Raw genomic sequence first — 21,292 nt, 5'->3', positions numbered from 1 at the left:
CTGTTACCACCGGGGGGCGCTATGAGTCAGGCAGGAAGTCGATATATCAAAACGTTCAGGGCGGAGCCAACGTCATGTCCTTTGAATTTCAAGTGGCTACGACGAAGTATGTGCGCGTAATCGGGAAACGTAATTTTACGACAAAAAATCGGCAGTCGCCGCGGCGGCACACGGACGCCGTTGCTCGTAGGGTCAAAGCGTTCATGATGTAGCTTCACCATCCGGGTCTGCATGTACTAGAAGTGTAACGAAGTCGATTTGGTCAACTACGTATTTTTAACGAATTTTTGTACGTTTCCTGTTACCACCGGGGGGCGCTATGAGCGACGTCGGCAAATAATATGTCGGATCGTTCAGGGTCTCGCCATAGATTTTTGCACCAAGTTTGAAGCGTCTACGATCAAGTATGTGGGCATGAGAGCCATTCGTATTTACATGGCGAGCACCGAAACAGTCGCCAAACTTCGGGGCACGCCAGAGGCCAAGCGCTTTGAGCTACAGACCTGCGGAGTACAAGATAAGCTCAGCTAGGTCTGACGATGTTCTGAACCCAACTTGGAGCCGATCGGGCGTAACCCCTAGGAGGAGTTCGTTTTGCGTTTACAAACTTTGAAGCAAAATGGCCGACTTCCTGTTGGGTTTCGGGCTTCGCGATAGGAGGATTTTGTGTTCATCTCGCATTGATGAACATGTGTGGCGATTTTGGTCCGCTTTCGTTAACGTCATTTTTTTCCCTATGGGTTTTTGGGAAAATTGTAGGGGGCGCTATTTAGCCATCTGGCCCCGCCCAAATGCGACGCTGCCAAAATATCAAATTTTTCGCGAAGCCCCACGAGGCTACAAAGTTTGGTGAGTTTTCGTGCATGGCAAAGGGGTCGTTTTTGCGATTCTTTGCGGGGAATAATAATAATAATAATAATAATAATAAACATTACAATATCTGGGGTTTTTGCTGCCAGGTCTATGCAGTACTTGGTTACTTGCTTGCTTACTTGTTGTTACTCGTCGGCTGGCACGTTGACTAATGTGCATGTCGAATAACAATAGGGACCTCCCTGGGTCGTTGACACAGGCTCGGGCCCTAATAATAATTAAAGCCGCAAGCGGCTATGACGGGCCCTCGCTCCACGCCACTCGGCGTCCCCGCTACCCCCGGGCCGCTCATCGAAACCCCCGCGCGCAACCGGACGCGGGCGGCCGCGTCGAGGGCGGTCCCCTCGTCGAACACGTGACGTTTCGAGCAAATCGGACAACGTACGATGGAGTTACGGCAGGTTTACGGTTCGTCCACCAGGGGGCGGTAACGGGATGTGGGCCGTTGTGTACGGGGTCGTGACCTCATCACACATGTGAAGTTTCGAGCCGATCGGACAATGTCGATGCAAAACGCGACATTTCCTGTGTCCACAAGGGGGCGTCTTGAGCGAGCTAGCGTACGATGAAACGGAGGCGTAGAGGGCTGGCCCCTGATCATGTACTGAAATTTTGAAGTGACTACGACCAAGTATGTGGGCGTGGAAGGCAAACGTAATAGCATGGCGACTAAACGAGCAGTTGACCAACTTTGTCGCCCCCTAGCAGCCACGCCGTTTGACGTAGAGAAAAGCTTTTAATAGCGTTTGACCAGCTCGGTCTCCTGATGATCTGTAGCGAATATGAAGTCAATTGGGCAAAATCCGTGGGAGGTGGCAGTTCACGATGGAGCGCTATTCCTGTTGCCGCCACAAGGGGGCCATTAGCCGTAGCATCATAGCGTTCACGAAATACCTTCACCAACTTGTTCGGCATGTTTTAGAAGTGGAATGAAGTTGATGGGGGCAACTATGTATTTTTAATTAATTTTAGCGCACTTCCTGTTACCACCGGGGGGCGCTATGAGTGACGTAGGAAAATAATATGTCGGATCGTTCAGGGTCACGCCATCATCATGTGCACCAAGTTTGAAGCTGCTACGATCAAATCTGTGGGCGTGATAGCATTTAAACCTTTTTAGCTGAATTCGGGAACTTGGCCGTGCCCTAGTAGCCACGCCCTTTGACCTACACACCTGCGGAGCACAAGCCGTAATCAGCTCAGTCTGGAGATGTTCCGTGCCCAATTTGAAGTCAATCGGGCGAACTCCCTCGGAGGAGTTCGTTTTGCGTCAAAGAAATGCTAACCAAAATGGCCGACTTCCTGTTGGGTTTAGGGCGTGGCTCCAATTCAATTTTTGGTATGTTTGGGTATGATACACGTGTGTGTCGAGTTTCGTATGTGTACGACAAAGTAAGCGAAATTTGTCTATGGAGAATTTCAGAAAAACTTCAAGGGGGCGCTATTGAGGCATTTAGCCACGCCCATGGGAAACGACTCTATCCGCTGAAAGAGCTCGCCATTCTTGACCTGTGTATGAAATTTCGTGAGGACACGACTTCGTTAAAGCCACGAAAAAGGCAAACGTAATTGTACGATAAAAAATCGTCAGTCGCCGCGGCGGCACACGGACGCCGTTCGTCGTAGCTTCACAGCGTTCATAATGTAGCTTCAGCAACTGGTTCTGCATGTATTAGAAGTGGAATGAAGTTGATCGGGTGAAGTATGGATTTTTAACGAATTTTTGCGTACTTCCTGTTACCACCGGGGGGCGCTATGAGCCAGGCAGGAAGTCGATATATCAAAACGTTCAGGGCGGAGCCAACGTCATGTCCTTTGAATTTCAAGTGGCTACGACGAAGTATGTGCGCGTAATTGGGAAACGTAATTTTACGACAAAAAATCGGCAGTCGCCGCGGCGGCACACGGACGCCGTTGCTCGTAGGGTCAAAGCGTTCATGATGTAGCTTCACCATCCGGGTCTGCATGTACTAGAAGTGTAACGAAGTCGATTTGGTCAACTACGTATTTTTAACGAATTTTTGTACGTTTCCTGTTACCACCGGGGGGCGCTATGAGCGACGTACGCAAATAATATGTCGGATCGTTCAGGGTCTCTCCATAGATTTTTGCACCAAGTTTGAAGCGTCTACGATCAAGTATGTGGGCAGGAGAGCCGTTCGTATTTACATGGCGAGCACCGAAACAGTCGCCAACCTTCGGGGCACGCCAGAGGCCAACCCCTTTGAGCTACAGACCTGCGGAGCACAAGATAAGCTCAGCTAGGTCTGACGATGTTCTGGACCCAATTTGGAGCCGATCGGGCGTAATCCCTCGGAGGAGTTCGTTTTGCGTAAAATAAATGCTAACCAAAATGGCCGACTTCCTGTTGGTTTTTGGGCTTCGCACGAAACAAATTTTTTTCATGTCTGGGTATGATACATATGTGTACCAAGTTTGGGCAGCCTGCGGTAAAAAAAATTTTGGTCCCTATGGCCGGGGGTCAAAAGTTCAAGGGGGCGCTGTTGTGCCAATTTGCCCCGCCCACAAACGGCGATAGCATCAGACGTCAATTTTCGCAAGTCCCGACGTGTGTCCCAAATTTCGTGAGTTTTCGAGCGTGGCAAAGGGGTCAAATCGGGGTTTAAAGTCGCGGAATAATAATAATAATAATAATTAAAGCCGCAAGCGGCTATGACGGGCCCTCGCTCCACGCAACTCGGCGTCCCCGCTACCCCCGGGCCGCTCTTCGAAACCCCCACGCGCAACCCGACGTGGGCGGCTGCGTCCAGGGCGGTCCCCTCGTCGAACACGTGAAGTTTCGAGCAAATCGGACAACGTACGATGGAGTTACGGCAGGTTTACGGTTCGTCCACCAGGGGGCGGTAACGGGATGTGGGCCGTTGCGTACGGGGTCGTGACCTCATCACACATGTGAAGTTTCGAGCCGATCGGACAATGTCGATGCAAAACGTGACATTTCCTGTGTCCACAAGGGGGCGTCTTGAGCGAGCTAGCGTACGATCAAATGGAGGCGTAGAGGGCGGGCCCCTGATCATGTACTGAAATTTTTAAGTGACTACGACCAAGTATGTGGGCGTGGAAGGCAAACGTAATAGCATGGCGACTAAACGAGCAGTTGACCAACTTTGTCGCCCCCTAGCAGCCACGCCGTTTCACGTAGAGAAAAGCTTTTAATAGTGTTTGACCAGCTCGGTCTCCTGATGATCTGTAGCGAATATGAAGTCAATCGGGCAAAATCCGTGGGAGGTGGCAGTTCACGATGGAGCGCTATTCCTGTCGCCGCCACAAGGGGGCCATTAGCCGTAGCGTCATAGCGTTCACGAAATACCTTCACCAACTTGTTCGGCATGTTTTAGAAGTGGAATGAAGTTGATGGGGGCAACTATGTATTTTTAATGAATTTTAGCGCACTTCCTGTTACCACCGGGGGGCGCTATGAGTGACGTAGGAAAATAATATGTCGGATCGTTCAGGGTCACGCCATCATCATGTGCACCAAGTTTGAAGCTGCTGCGATCAAATCTGTGGGCGTGATAGCATTTAAACCTTTTTAGCTGAATTCGGGAACTTGGCCGTGCCCTAGTAGCCACGCCCTTTGACCTACACACCTGCGGAGCACAAGCCGTAATCAGCTCAGTCTGGAGATGTTCCGTGCCCAATTTGAAGTCAATCGGGTGAACTCCCTCGGAGGAGTTCGTTTTGCGTCAAAGAAATGCTAACAAAAATGGCCGACTTCCTGTTAGGTTTAGGGCGTGGCTCCTATTCAATTTTTTGTATGTTTGGGTATGATACACGTGTGTGTCGAGTTTCGTATGTGTACGACAAAGTAAGCAAAATTTGTCTATGGAGAAATTCGGAAAAACTTCTAGGGGGCGCTATTGAGGCATTTAGCCACGCCCATGGGAAACGACTCTATCCCCTGAAAGAGCTCGCCATTCTTGACCCGTGGATGAAATTTCGTGAGGACACAACTTCGTTAAAGCCACGAAAAAGGCAAACGTAATTGTACGATAAAAAATCGTCAGTCGCCGCGGCGGCACACGGACGCCGTTCGTCGTATCTTCACAGCGTTCATAATTTAGCTTCAGCAACTAGTTCTGCATGTATTAGAAGTGGAATGAAGTTGATCGGGTGAAGTATGGATTTTTAATGAATTTTTGCGTACTTCCTGTTACCACCGGGGGGCGCTATGAGCCAGGCAGGAAGTCGATACATCAAAACGTTCAGGGAGGAGCCAACGTCATGTCCTTTGAATTTCAAGTGGCTACGACGAAGTATGTGCGCGTGAAAGGCAAACGAAATTTAAATTGGGATGATACACTTTCGCCGCGGCGGCACACGGACGCCGTTGCTCGTAGGGTCAAAGCGTTCATGATGTAGCTTCACCATCCGGGTCTGCATGTACTAGAAGTGTAACGAAGTCGATTTGGTCAACTACGTATTTTTAACGAATTTTTGTACGTTTCCTGTTACCACCGGGGGGCGCTATGAGCGACGTACGCAAATAATATGTCGGATCGTTCAGGGTCTCTCCATAGATTTTTGCACCAAGTTTGAAGCGTCTACGATCAAGTATGAGGGCATGAGAGCCGTTCGTATTTACATGGCGAGCACCGAAACAGTCGCCAAACTTCGGGGCACGCCAGAGGCCAAGCGCTTTGAGCTACAGACCTGCGGAGCACAAGATAAGCTCAGCTAGGTCTGGCGATGTTCTGGACCCAAGTTGGAGCCGATCGGGCGTAACCCCTCGGAGGAGTTCGTTTTGCGTTTACAAACTTTGAAGCAAAATGGCCGACTTCCTGTTGGGTTTCGGGCTTCGCGATAGGAGGATTTTGTGTTTATCTCGCATTGATGAACATGTATGGCGATTTTGGTCCGCTTTCGTTAACGTCATTTTTTTCCCTATGGGTTTTTGGGAAAATTGTAGGGGGCGCTATTTAGCCATCTGGCCCCGCCCAAATGCGACGCTGCCAAAATATCAAATTTTTCGCGAAGCCCCACGAGGCTACAAAGTTTGGTGAGTTTTCGTGCATGGCAAAGGGGTCGTTTTTGCGATTCTTTGCGGGGAATAATAATAATAATAATAATTAAAGCCGCAAGCGGCTATGACGGGCCCTCGCTCCACGCCACTCGGCGTCCCCGCTACCCCCGGGCCGCTCTTCGAAAACCCCCGCGCGCAACCGGACGCGGGCGGCTGCGTCGAGGGCGGTCCCCTCGTCGAACACGTGAAGTTTCGAGCAAAACGGACAACGTACGATGGAGTTACGGCAGGTTTACGGTTCGTCCACCAGGGGGCGGTAACGGGATGTGGGCCGTTGCGTACGGGGTCGTGACCTCATCACACATGTGAAGTTTCGAGCCGATCGGACAATGTCGATGCAAAACGCGACATTTCCTGTGTCCACAAGGGGGCGTATTGAGCGAGCTAGCGTACGATCAAATGGAGGCGTAGAGGGCCGGCCCCTGATCATGTACTGAAATTTTGAAGTGACTACGACCAAGTATGTGGGCGTGGAAGGCAAACGTAATAGCATGGCGACTAAACGAGCAGTTGGCCAACTTTGTCGCCCCCTAGCCGCCACGCCGTTTCACGTAGAGAAAAGCTTTTAATAGTGTTTGACCAGCTCGGTCTCCTGATGGTCTGTAGCGAATATGAAGTCAATCGGGCAAAATCCGTGGGAGGTGGCAGTTCACGGTGGAGCGCTATTCCTGTCGCCGCCACAAGGGGGCCATTAGCCGTAGCGTCATAGCGTTCACGAAATACCTTCACCAACTTGTTCGGCATGTTTTAGAAGTGGAATGAAGTTGATGGGGTCAACGATGTATTTTTAATGAATTTTAGCGCATTTCCTGTTACCACCGGGGGGCGCTATGAGTGACGTAGGAAAATAATATGTCGGATCGTTCAGGGTCACGCCATCATCATGTGCACCAAGTTTGAAGCCGCTGCGATCAAATCTGTGGGCGCGATAGCATTTAAACCTTTTTAGCTGAATTCGGGAACTTGGCCGTGCCCTAGTAGCCACGCCCTTTGACCTACACACCTGCGGAGCACAAGCCGTAATCAGCTCAGTCTGGAGATGTTCCGTGCCCAATTTGAAGTCAATCGGGCGAACTCCCTCGGAGGAGTTCGTTTTGCGTCAAAGAAATGCTAACCAAAATGGCCGACTTCCTGTTGGGTTTAGGGCGTGGCTCCAATTCAATTTTTGGTATGTTTGGGTATGATACACGTGTGTGTCGAGTTTCGTATGTGTACGACAAAGTAAGCGAAATTTGTCTATGGAGAATTTCGGAAAAACTTCAAGGGGGCGCTATTGAGGCATTTAGCCACGCCCATGGGAAACGACTCTATCCGCTGAAAGAGCTCGCCATTCTTGACCCGTGGATGAAATTTCGTGAGGACACGACTTCGTTAAAGCCACGAAAAAGGCAAACGTAATTGTACGATAAAAAATCGTCAGTCGCCGCGGCGGCACACGGACGCCGTTCGTCGTAGCTTCACAGCGTTCATAATGTAGCTTCAGCAACTGGTTCTGCATGTATTAGAAGTGGAATGAAGTTGATCGGGTGAAGTATGGATTTTTAACAAATTTTTGCGTACTTCCTGTTACCACCGGGGGGCGCTATGAGCCAGGCAGGAAGTCGATACATCAAAACGTTCAGGGCGGAGCCAACGTCATGTCCTTTGAATTTCAAGTGGCTACGACGAAGTATGTGCGCGTAATTGGGAAACGTAATTTTACGACAAAAAATCGGCAGTCGCCGCGGCGGCACACGGACGCCGTTGCTCGTAGGGTCAAAGCGTTCATGATGTAGCTTCACCATCCGGGTCTGCATGTACTAGAAGTGTAACGAAGTCGATTTGGTCAACTACGTATTTTTAACGAATTTTTGTACGTTTCCTGTGACCACCGGGGGGCGCTATGAGCGACGTCGGCAAATAATATGTCGGATCGTTCAGGGTCTCGCCATAGATTTTTGCACCAAGTTTGAAGCGTCTACGATCAAGTATGTGGGCATGAGAGCCGTTCGTATTTACATGGCGAGCACCGAAACAGTCGCCAAACTTCGGGGCACGCCAGAGGCCAACCCCTTTGAGCTACAGACCTGCGGAGCACAAGATAAGCTCAGCTAGGTCTGACGATGTTCTGAACCCAATTTGGAGCCGATCGGGCGTAATCCCTCGGAGGAGTTCGTTTTGCGTAAAATAAATGCTAACCAAAATGGCCGACTTCCTGTTGGTTTTTGGGCTTCGCACGAAACAAATTTTTTTCATGTCTGGGTATGATACATATGTGTACCAAGTTTGGGCAGCCTGCGGGAAAAAAAATTTTGGTCCCTATGGCCGGGGGTCAAAAGTTCAAGGGGGCGCTGTTGTGCCAATTTGCCCCGCCCACAAACGGCGATAGCATCAGACGTCAATTTTCGCAAGACCCGACGTGTGTCCCAAATTTCGTGAGTTTTCGAGCGTGGCAAAGGGGTCAAATCGGGGTTTAAAGTCGCGGAATAATAATAATAATAATAATAATAATAAACATTACAATATCTGGGGTTTTTGCTGCCAGGTCTATGCAGTACTTGAGTACTAGCTTGCTTACTTGTTGTTACTCGTCGGCTGGCACGTTGACTAATGTGCATGTCGAATAACAATAGGGACCTCCCTGGGTCGTTGACACAGGCTCGGGCCCTAATAATAATAAACATTACAATATCTGGGGTTTTTGCTGCCAGGTCTATGCAGTACTTGAGTACTTGCTTGCTTACTTGTTGTTACTCGTCGGCTGGCACGTTGACTAATGTGCATGTCGAATAACAATAGGGACCTCCCTGGGTCGTTGACACAGGCTCGGGCCCTAATAATAATAATAAACATTACAATATCTGGGGTTTTTGCTGCCAGGTCTATGCAGTACTTGAGTACTAGCTTGCTTACTTGTTGTTACTCGTCGGCTGGCACGTTGACTAATGTGCATGTCGAATAACAATAGGGACCTCCCTGGGTCGTTGACACAGGCTCGGGCCCTAATAAACATTACAATATCTGGGGTTTTTGCTGCCAGGTCTATGCAGTACTTGAGTACTAGCTTGCTTACTTGTTGTTACTCGTCGGCTGGCACGTTGACTAATGTGCATGTCGAATAACAATAGGGACCTCCCTGGGTCGTTGACACAGGCTCGGGCCCTAATTAGAATTAGAAGAAGAAGAAGAAGAAGAATTAGAAGAAGAAGAATTAGAAGAAGAAGAATTAGAAGAAGAAGAAGAAGAAGAAGAAGAAGAAGAAGAAGAAGAAGAAGAAGAAGAAGAAGAAGAAGAAAGAATTCCTCGGAATACAATAGGTTCCCGGCAGCTTAGCTGCCCGGACCCTAATGAACTGCGTATGAAAGGCTAGAGTGCTTTTAATTTGAAGGGCCAGATACAGATTCTTTTACATGGCAGGTCCCTGCGATATTGCAGTTGTGAGACAGTGATCTATTACTCAAGTTCATCAGCTGTGTGTCCGCCCATGGATCAATTAGCGATTTTTTAGCCTCGTTAATCAATGGTAAACACTGTATCTGCGTCGATTAGTCGACTAATGACCCTTAATGTCGACTAAAATCTTCGTTCGGGGGCAGCCCTACCGTCTGTCAATCCAGCTGTATGCTGGTTGCTAAGAAAACTGAATAACTCTGTTTATATATAAAGGGAAACATGCCTCATGTCACTGCTTTCTTTTGACGGCTGGTATTGATAAGGAGAACAAGGCCATCGACCTCTATGAGCTAATCCATTTATGACGTAAAGGCCAAAATACACGTGGTAGTATGCTGTCACGTAAAGCTTTTCCTTTTCAGAGATCATATCATCACACGTCCTTTGTCTTAACCACTTTTAGAGTAACAATTAGCTAAGGTCAACTAGTAACTGTATGGAGGACTTCACATTTACTTCTGAAAAAATAAGTGTCAGTTTTTTAAAACCAGTCACTGGAATAAGAAAAATACATTGTGATTAAACACTATTTAAGTAACTGAAATACTATTGGGCTGGTCTATGTCATACACAACCAAAGCATTTATTAAAAACAAAGTGTCCACTGAGGGTTTTTTTTTTTTTTTTTTTTAAAGGGACACATCTTTATAGATATAGTAAGTAAGATCAAACAAAGGTAACGCATCCCTTCATCCAACATCAGAAAGGTGAACAGGAAGGGGTTTTCACAGCCATCTGACCAAGCTACCTGACCATCCGACAAGCACTTCTGAAGAAGCATACTGGCATCTTCAGAAGCAAAATGTCTAGCCAGCTGAGTCAGTCTCATCCCACTGCATTAACACAAACTGCAGACACACACACATACAAAAAAGGTAAATTGCTGACTGGTCTACTTATCATAAAAAGTTGAGCCAGAAATGCAAGAAGCTTATAAGCAGTGGACCATGTGAAAATATTAACAAGGTTTATAAAACCACAAAATCAGCAACAAAAAAAAACCTGACAAAACTTCGGAGAATAAACCAATAAGGCAAAACATGTGGTTTAAAATACACTCCTCATTCTATAAAAAGATAACATAATTCACAAGATGACAAGATTTTGAGGTCACAGCAACTAAACAAATGCTCAGAAATCTCCACGGGTTGGCGTGCAAGAGGTCTGCGGATTGGTTGATGATGGTTGTGCGTGTTGTGGGAACACTACAACTTCAGCAGCACACTGTCTAAGTGTTTCTACCCACCACCCTAGCCAAATAATCAGGTAATTAAAACTCCACTTGTATCTTTAAAGCGGCAGCCCTACGTCGCAACCAACAACAACAACGTTGTTCGTCCTACCAACACGTGTACTACCAACCCTCCACGCCACTGATTTGAAAATCTGTGACTCAAAACCGTGATCTGGTGATGAGGTTTTTGATCTGTTGTACCACCATTATGTACACAAACTCATAGCTAATAGCATGTTAGCATAAGGAAAAATGGAAACATTATTAGTACTTACTTTTATTTGTTTATTTAGATGGGACAGTGCATATTAATGGACACTGAGTACATGAGTAGGCTACTCACTGTAAATACACCGGACTTAGCACTGCTGCTAAATTTAATCCGTAGTCCCCAAACAAGACAATTGACATGAAAAGTCCATAAAAACAGAGGACCGAGATAACAAACTAAGTAGATTCACATGATTGCAGGAGGATTGGACATGATTCGTTGAGTTATAAGAATGTACAAAATTATATTTTACCATAGGGGTGTAACGGTACATGTATTTGGATTGAACCGATTCGATACGGGGCGTTCGGTTCGGCACAGCGCTGAGTTTCGGTACAGAAGTTGTGTGTGTTTACAGTCCGCCTGCAGCTACACGTGCAGCCCGTTTACGTCGTGGCTATCGCTAATGCTACCGCTGGCGAGAAAACAGAGGCTTGAAGACCCTTCCTGCTTGTAGGAGGGGTGAAGGTGGGGGCTGTGGCTCCTATCTCCTCTATGTCTGTCCCTCTGTCCGTCCGTCTGCCTGTCTCTCTCTATCTCTCTCTCTGTGTCTGTGTTGCGCACGAGCTCGAGCAGCTGTGGATCTGCTGCAGATGCGCCAAGAGCAGGCGCACGTCGCTGCTGTGTTGACGCTACGCACTGTGCCGTCGTGATGATCCGTGTTATTCATTTATTTGTTTATTTATTTGCGGCCGAACGGTTGCATCGTCAGGCAGCCGTTGTGGCATTTGCCCACATTGCCCTATGGTCAGTCCGTCACTGGCCTGAACTGTTAGTGCTGCACTTTACATGTAAAAAAAAAAAAAAAAAAAAAAAAAGTTGTGTGAGAAGTTTTTTTTTTTTAATCATATTTTATATGTTTTGTTTATTTGTGAATATTTTATTCATTGTAAGGCTTATTTTATATGTTTTGTTATTTTGAGAATAATTTATTGAACTTATTAGGCAACACTTTACAACAGTAGCCTATTATATTTTTTTCTTATTTTGTATAATGGCTTAGTTTAGTTTATTTGCATCAGGGACAATGTACCTACAACATAACATTAGTAGGTGAGTAAAATAATTACATTTGACTAAAACATTTAGAAAAATTCCTAATAAACAACAAGCAAATTTATGTTTTGCATTTTGTTCTCTTACTGTACCGAAAATGAACCGAACCAAGTCCTCAAAACCGAGGTACAGTACGTACCGAACCGTGATTTTTGTGTATCGTTACACCCCTATTTTACCAGGATGTTGCAGTGATGATACAAATGTGTTCTTTTATCAAGTACCTTAAGGGCTCTTTTGTAAAGTTGTTCAATTGGTCTAATAGTCGTGGCTCCTGTGAAAGACCAATTTGTGAAACAGTAGTTGATGTGGGAAAATATCATACAATGTACTGTAGGTAGGCTACACCTTAGCAGCACCCGTTGTTAAAAAAGGTCTAATTTGTTTGAAATTCTGAAGATTGAATTTAATAGTATTTGCAACCTTTTTGATGTGAATCTTAAATGTTAGGGCTGGTACTGTACTTGATCTTTTCTTATTCTTTACAAGATTTAACTAGAAAAGACCAACAACAATGCTCTGATTACTCAAGGTAGTAAAGTCACTCAGCGTTATCTAGTTTCACTCTCTGGAATGTTTCAACTCTGTCCTGTTTAGGCTCCGATGATATAAACTCTGCTCTATGTTTTAACATAGTCCAGGCCTCTAAAATCCTGAGGGAGAGCTGTGTGTATGTACATAACCATTAACTAGCCCACTGGTACCTCCTTGCACAATGGCTGGAAAGGAGGGAATGAGTGAGATAAGGCTATGCAATAATGGGGATGAATAAGGAAGCATCCTGTTCGCTATTTTTGCACAACTTCCTGTCACAGCCCACAGAATTTGAGAAATAATATCACAGTATGTGTGTGTGTGTGTGCGCGCATTAACAATTAGAAGGTGCAAGAAGGAGAAGTTAGATTTAACAGTTGACAAAATGAGTGTGTGAACAATAACACCCCGGCGATCAGGGTAGTTAAAGACAAAATTCATATGTTGCTTCATATTTCCTGTAAAAGAGGCCATCTCTCTCTACCAGACAAAGAGGGCTGTCTAAGTAAAAGACATGAGTGAACAAAGTAAGTGAAACACTGTCTGCAATACTCTGTATATTTACTGAAGTTTTCACAGAAAAAGACCTCACACCTAATGAAGGCTTTCAGCAAACATTTATGCAGGTGAAACTGACTGAGGAATCAGCTCCAGGGAACATGTACACAGACACTTATTGACAGCTCTTCTGAGTAAGAGGAAATGTGCTTGAGACAATAACATGCACAGACACAGAATGCCGTTTCCTCCACAGCCTCTCACACAATATCACACGATGCAAGAGTGACAGGATTCACACCTCTAATCATCAAGTCCATAAGTCATCATTTAGATCACAGACACACACCCAGAAGAACAGTCAGCTATACCGTCTGACGAGGACAAGAGGGAGCAGTGACACTATACGTCAAAGTATACGTTGTCTAATACTGATCCTGCCACTGTCTGCTCTGCATGACAGGCTGAACAGGTATCTGATCAGTTGACTTATTAAGTGTCACCATGCCAGAAGCTGTTGTAAAATCTTGAATGATTTTCCACTTTAAGGATGCAGAATGGGATCATAGGAGATTTCACTAATAAGACTCTGTGGGTACAAAACTGACAAGAAACATGTTTTACAAACTGAAAACTGACAAAAAAGGTGGGCATTACGGATCAGGTCTCCTGACAATTTATGGTCATTTTCCTGATGAATCATTCACTTATTCAATTGTCTTGATGTCAAACATAGATTATTATGTTACAATAAATGTCAAAAATATAAATTTATTCTGACCTTGAACAGGCGAAACTTGTGGAGGGTCGGGTGAGGGTACTTAAGGATTGTAATCGGAAGACACAGACTCAATAAGTCAACTGTGACAAGTCAGAAACAGATCTACATCTACAGCCACCCAGGTGAAGGTGAAAGAACGTGCCAGGTATTATATTTCAGCGGTGTCATGACTCTGCATTCTTCTGTGTGCCTGCCTCAACCAAGTGGTCACTGGCACTTTTTTTTCCTACAGTTTAGTTTTCACATCCAGAGAGAACAGGCAAAGCAGAGCAAACCAAACACGGCCCTCAGCTGAGCCAACAGTCGCTCCTCTTATCTGTGAAGTACAGTAAAGACAGAGTAAACAGAGGCCACTGTGCACTTCAACCATCATTCTCATCCATGAAGATTCTTCTGACAAGCGTTTTCAGTCCGTCTAATTACTGAACAGGATATTAATCTAACTTGAGGGTGAGTCACAACTAACTGTGGTGTTAAAATTTAACCTGTCATACCCATGGCACCATGAGTAACTTGTTGTTATCACTGGCTGCTTCACCACTTACTGCTTCACCTTATCTGCATTTCTTATGTGATCCTTCTCTCTGCCTCCTCCACTCTCCAGTCACTGATGGCTTATAGTTGCTTCCCCTTGCTCCGCCTTGCTCTCTAAAATACTCCTGCTGAGTCCGAGCCAAGAGGCCCCTGCCACTAGCAGTCCATTAACCACTCTAGTTTCATGCTGGCACTCACTCATCCTATTCTTCACTTCACAGTATGCTCTTCTTCCCCTGAAATCTAGAGAGCAGGAAACGGTGTCTGTCTGTGTTTGTCAGTGTCGTGTGTGAGTTTGCGAGTGTTGGGGGAAACACAACAAACACGTCTACGTACATATTTATCAAAGAAAAAGAAAAGTGACCTACTGTGCCCCAACTCAAACTCCTGACTATTTTACTTGACTCAGACTGCTTGTGTCAGACTGTGACTGAAGAGTGGCGACTGGCTTAATTCACAGCATTATCTTAGATTAAGCATTTGCTGAGGTGGTTCCCCCAGGAAGTAGGTGCACCGCTGCACAAAGAAATACGCAGGCTCAAGTTCTCATGCTTGAAGGAAGCTGCACTTGTATTTGCCATTAATCAGGTCTTAATGCATCAACACCAACATGCGTTCAGGAATTAAACCTGTGCCTGGGGGCAAAGTGGGGACCAATCCCAATTACCTGTACAACACCACAAATGACATGCTACTAACCACCACACAAATGCATTATTTAAATACAGCTGTAGGACAAATAATGTGAATGGTGATGAAACATCAGTATGTTCTGTGAAGATTCTGAAGCTGTCAATCTCTGTGGATCTACCTATCCGTTACAAATTTATTCTTGATGCATTAAAGTTTTCTTTACATCCATTTTGTTACTGCTACACCTTTTATCATTCTTGATGTAAAAAGTGAAAAGAATTCACATTTATTAACATGACAGCAGCGATATAGCTGGTAGGCTGAGGTTGCATGCATGAGCAAGTCAGCATAGTTTCCAACTCTGTGAATATTCAACAAGAAAAGGAAATATGTGCAGCTTGAGGGTTCACCATTTACTTGAGCAGGTGTGCATCTCCATGTTACCTGAAATACTGTAAGTTATAAGATAATAATTATATAATATTTACAATGATCAGAATTAACAACAACCCTCCCAAGTGCAATTTATGTGATGTAAACCATTCCCAAGCCGAACTTCAAATCTCTGTAAGAAAAATTCTGGCCCAGAATCTAACCCACAGTCTTATCACATTGATCAAAATGAGAGTTTTAAGTCATTGATTGTTAACCAATAAATCTGAGAAAAATGTCCAAGAAACCCCCCAAAAATGACCAAAGGCATAACTCACTGAAAACAGTGGTTAGAGGTTTCCTCGATAACCATCATTTACTATCAGTTGCTAAACACTCTATATCTGTTCTCTACTAGAGAGAACTTTCACCTCCAAAAAAAAAAAAACAGATAACAGGCCAAATGCATGCAAGATGTCCCTGAGCCAGAATCTGCAATCTAGAAATTCACCTTGTATCCCAAACAACTGTCCAGGGCAGTGATCCCTGGCTAATCCACACTGCGTCTGCCTGCTGAGCTCAGCCAGCCTGTTTATGTCAACATCATTCATGGATGCAGAGCCTCTCTGTGTCTCTGGGCCTGAAGAACACAGATAGAGCTTCAGGGAGCACAGCTACAACAGCCTGCTAAACAGAATACCTGGGTCACGCTCTGCTACCGATATACCTGTGAGCACAGTGAATCATGTAAAGCATTCCTGTTGAACCTAAGTACAGGTTATATGCGCTTAAAAAAAAGAACCGAGGCACACTCAAAGAGAGCACACAGCAGGGTAAAATTACATCCCTGCAGGTTGCTTTTGTGAGGAGAGTAGTAAACCAGGGTTTATGTTGGGGTTAGGCAACATTTAGCCTCACACAGCCAGCAAGGACGCTTTTAGGGCTTTCATTTAATTTATAGAGCTATCACCATAGTTGTTGTCAGCGCCAGTGAATGTGTTCGTGTCAAGAGGCTGCAGCCCAACCATAAGGACAACTAATTGTTGCACTAGTAAACACTAATCAAATCAAAATCAAATCACTTTATTATCATTATGAAGTTTAAAAACAGCACATCAAAATGTACTTGTGCAACCTCTGAAAAAAGAACATACCACACACACACACACACACACACACACACACACACATCAATAAGAGCCCTACGATCATCATCATTGTCATCAACATTTCATCTCACTCATTTACAATAAACAAAAACATCATCAACAACAGTAAACAAGCCTTTTGACTCATTGTTCATTGCACGTGGTCGTATAGCAATGACAAGTGGTTTTGAAATAGTAACAGGCAGAGGAAGTAAGGTGATGTGGCAGAATATAAATACACATGAAATGAAAGTTAAAAAACAAAAATAATTCTCTCATTAGTTCTGCATGCTGCGGAAACCACTGGTCTTAATGCAACTGACAACATAATGTATTTAAACAAACAAAAAAAAATGTCCTTCCAGTTTTAGCTTAATCCAGAAACTGTGACCATGTCTAGGAAAAGAGATGATGAGTAAAGCTGGATAACACACCCACACTGCTTCATTCAGTCCCAGACGACACAATGGAGATACATTCACACACAGATCATTTTGGCTCGGACGACCGAATACCGAGCTGAGTGGAGAACACACACATACACGTCACTAAGTCATACATATCACATCATGTTATTATCACTGGTATGTCTGAGAAGGGAAGGGAGTGATGATGAAGTCATAGATTAGCTGACAGATGAAATCTCACTGCAGTACAACACACATAATCCTGCAGCTCCTTCGCTGTTGTCTGAACTCTGAACTGAAATGTAATAAAAAAAATTCTGCCTGAATAGGTTCAGTAGCTAAGTAAGTGGCGTACTTAAGTCAAGGACAGACCTCACTTTAAGATGGGCAGTCACACAGACATACACTCATGCTTTCAGGCACTCTCACAAACACAGACTCATGAATGCAGTGCTATCTCAGGACATTGCACAACTGATCGCTGATTATTATGACTCATGTTTACTTATAAACCTTCAAAACTACTATAATATGATACCAATCCCTACAATACATTATGCTTTCATCTATTTTTGTGCCTGGCCCTTCAGCTAGACATTTGTCAAGTGCTGAAAACAAAAACATATGCACTATGCTATTGACTTCTTGCTCGCTAAACAATACACATTTTATTTGTATTTCCATGTTGTACATTTGTTATCAAAATCATATTTCCTACTATCTCCTATTCCCCCTGCTTGGTGCTATTGGGCGTATTCCAATGTGGTACAATTTACATAATAGGACTGAAGTAACTGTGGTTGATGTCAGTTTGTTTTCATTTCTGTCAACAGGATATAAAGCAGCTTGTGACTAATAAAGAGCCTGAAAACTCTCTGCATGGATGTCTGAATGGGCGCAAGTGCACACATTTTTGCTGTGGCAGTTGATTCGGTGAGCAGATGTGTTTTCTGACTCAGTCTGAGCATCCTCTATGGTTACCGTTTGTCTGGTGTGTGTACAATATCAGTTTTCACCTGTTGCTAGACATGGCCATGGGGTTGAGTTACGCAACTGTTTGCTATGGTTGACGACAGACATCAATACCCAGTGCCTCCCTCTGCCCTGCCATGCTCTGCTCCCACCGAAGACACCACACTGTGAATCACACATGCTGACACAGCCAGGTAGACACCACATGACGTCACTGCGATTAAGTCACCAGGTGAAAACTCAAGGTATGAATGCCACACCTTGCCACAGAAAAGTTTGTTCATTCATTTGGCGTTATTGTATTAAAATTATTTAACTTGCTAAACAAAACAAAAAAAAGGCTTCATATAGGCTACGGCCCCCTCTGGAATAAAGAAATACAACAATAACTTAGAGCAAGCCTTCCTCTTTTTCATACGCTGTGAAAAACAACACAAGCCCTGAGTCATGTGTTGACTTGTTACAATGTATCAGGGCTGAACAGCATGAGGTGTATTGCACAGTGCAAGCCTTCAAAAGTTTGAGGGCCAGCTACTTCCTCATACTCCTCACACACACACTCACACACTGTCTGACACCCACTTACTTTGACCTAAAACGTGAATCCTACGAGGGGCATCTCAAGCTCTGTTGACAGCTGGTGCACAGCTTCAGGGGGTGGGTGAGAGTAAATTACAGGTATGGAGGTAGTTTGTTGCTTCGTAACCTCACTTGAAACATGAGAAAACCATCTGTCGTGTTAGGTGGAAAACTTCTGAGCCCCCACGTACATGAACAGACCATAAAAAGGTGCAGGAAGTTTAAAAACCCGGGGATACTCACAAATTTCTTTTTTCCATCTCCATCCTCGTAGTTCTTCTTTGATTTTTTGTCCTTCTTGGGACCAGCAGCTGAGGCACCGTTGCCCGTGTGTGGATCCATATTGTAAGTTAATCCGTTTCCTTGAATTGAGAGTCAAAATAGCCCGTTTGGCGGTAATCCTCCCCGCACTAAGCAACAATAACAACAAAAAACACGTTTCCTTTAACGATGTTGTGTTAACGTGCGAAAACAAAAAAAAATGCTAACTGTTCCCTTGGGCCTGTGCTACTTTCCCTGGCTAACTAGCCCACAATTAGCACAGAGCTGCTAATGATTTGGTAGAGAGCCAACTAGACACCGAGCTCAGCCGCCTGTCTGTATCACTGAAGGAGGGAAATTCAAAGCACAGCCCCGGAGCTCCGTGGTGATGAAAAGTACGAAAACAACCTGTTGCTTCAATAAAACACAACCGAGGATGTTACTCTACCAAATACCCACACGTAACACAACCCGAAAGTTGAACTCTCAAAAAAAAGTATGTTGCACTAAATGAGCTAACGTTAGCCGCAGCCAGGCTAGGTAAAGTCTCGGTGAGCGAGCGAGAGAGAAAGAAAGAAAAAAAAAAAAAGCTCCGCTCTTCCCACGAGTTTGTTTCGGTGATTAAATCACAAAGCGACAAGTCCCTTTTACGGATAACGCGGCTCGGCAGTGTCTCCCAAATTAGTTTCCATGACTGCTCCAAGTTTAGTAAACTTTTTAACCCCTGACTGACAGCGGGGAAGTGACTGCGTCTTTAGCATGAGAGGAGTCTTCCTGTTCTATTGACAGTCCGGTCAGAGCTGGTCCGGGGGAGGAGCCTCAGCCTCAGCCCCATGCAGCCTGGGCTGTGCTGCAGCTACACCTGAGAGGATTTAACACACTGCTCAGTGACCTCAGGCCCACTACGGGATCACAGATATATGACACACAACTGTTGATTGATGCTACAGAGATCACGCAAAAGTCAGACAGTTTAGAGTAGGAGAGACTAGCCTAATGTTTTCCTGGCATCGCTATTCAAGGCTTGTGCTTCACACAGCACTGATGTGGGCCAACATAATTGTGTCACAATGTAGCCTAAAATATAGCTACAGTAAAATGCAGGAGAGGAGATTGGTGTAAATTTTTCACAGACTTTCAATAAAATGTAAATTGAACAGTGCAGTAGAATATCTCACCACCAGTAGGCAGCACAGACCAGTCACTGATGGCTTGATGTCTCAGTAGCCTAGCCTAGGGTATAGGCCACTATGGAGGAGATGTGAAGTTAGGCTAACACACGACTTCTGTCACAGATGTCTTAGTGTAACATGGGGTAGCCTACACTGAACTTTAACCAGATGTCTACATTTTTAATGAGCAAAGTAGCTTCACAGTTCAACATTAGACAGCCTTTTGAATCCGTTCAAGGGATAAAGATGTCTGGGTGCAATTTGAGCTATTAATTTTTCCTAATTTATGTAGGCTATCAAATGTGCTACATGAGAGAGTCTGTAAGTGAAGACTACTGTAGTGTTATCTCTGCTATTTTCAGAATGAGTGATTACAATTCAGTGGTCTAATAGCCTATAACCATGTTAGAAAAAGGCTCTGTGGATGGGTGTCCTTATAGACCTGACCAGACAACCTCTAATCCTTATCACATATAGGCCTAGGCCTATGTGAAAATACAATTTGACAAACGGACCAACATAACATCTTAATCATTTTAGTGATAAAATATAGGCTAATTCATGAAAAAAAATATAATTCAACAATATCTTCCATATTGATGCTACCAGTGCTTCATGTCCATATTTTGTTCAGGTGCAGGAGTAGGCTATTTGGTAAAGGTGGTGTGTAATCTATGTGGTTTGGACAGTGTGGTGGTGCTGGTGCTTGTGTAGCCTACTGTAATCACTATGTGAACAAAATAATCAGAGTAGGGGCGCCACCAAGTGGTTGAAATCCAAACGACACGCGCTGCAGTGTCACCAGAGTTCACACAGCATATCAAAGGTATAAAATGATGAGCCAATATTGTGGTTTAGGCTACTTCCTCTTGTTTTTTTCTAAAATGATTTCACAAATGTGACTGACACTGGATTACATGGAGAAGAATGTTTAAATGTAGTCTACAAGGCATCTGCTGTAAATGAGTGAATTAAGAAGGTGCGTGAATGTGCTGAATAATTGACCTACTTCTGAGCAGAATGTCCTCAAAATAGTTGGTCGCACATTGTCAGTCATTACAGACCAAGATGCAGTGTTTGTCTAACACAAACCTGTGGGCACACATTGCACGCACACAGGCAGACACACGCACGCACGCACGCACAGAGGCACGGGATTACAGAGATAGGCTCATCTATCTGCCTTGGAATGTGAGAGATGTTTTCCAACAACAAGACTGGAGAGGATTTGCGCATCACCGGTGGCATTGAAAACGACAACAGTTTGGTTTATCGCTCAGGTCTCGTCATATACAGCGCCACTCACCCCCCCACAGTTTTCATTCTCCAGGACATTGGCGCTATAAATAGTGGGGGAGAGGTTAATTAAAAAAGAAAGTGCATGATAAAGCTGGCAGCCCTGTGACAATCATCAATCATCAGTGCATTCAAATACCGTATTTTGTCATTTAATTACCATTATACAGTGGGAATTGAATGTTGCATCATTTC

General features: G+C 44.8%; 1 protein-coding gene across 1 annotated transcript in view; it reads right to left on the bottom strand.

The window, feature by feature from the left end:
- The window catches only part of diaph1 (diaphanous related formin 1), a 110,800-nt gene extending 91,363 nt beyond the window's left edge, over positions 1–19,437 (bottom strand). Inside the window, exon 1 of the mRNA XM_085789864.1 lies at positions 18,612–19,437. Within this exon, the coding sequence (XP_085645990.1) occupies positions 18,612–18,710 (99 nt within the window). The 5' untranslated portion in view covers positions 18,711–19,437. The remainder of the gene's footprint in view (positions 1–18,611) is intronic.
- Positions 19,438–21,292: the final 1,855 nt, after the last annotated feature.

Source organism: Trachurus japonicus, chromosome 10 (genome assembly GCF_045865225.1).
Source record: "Trachurus japonicus isolate A0001 chromosome 10, Traja_1.0".
Lineage (NCBI taxonomy): Eukaryota > Metazoa > Chordata > Actinopteri > Carangiformes > Carangidae > Trachurus > Trachurus japonicus.
This window is presented reverse-complemented; position numbering and strand designations above follow the sequence as displayed.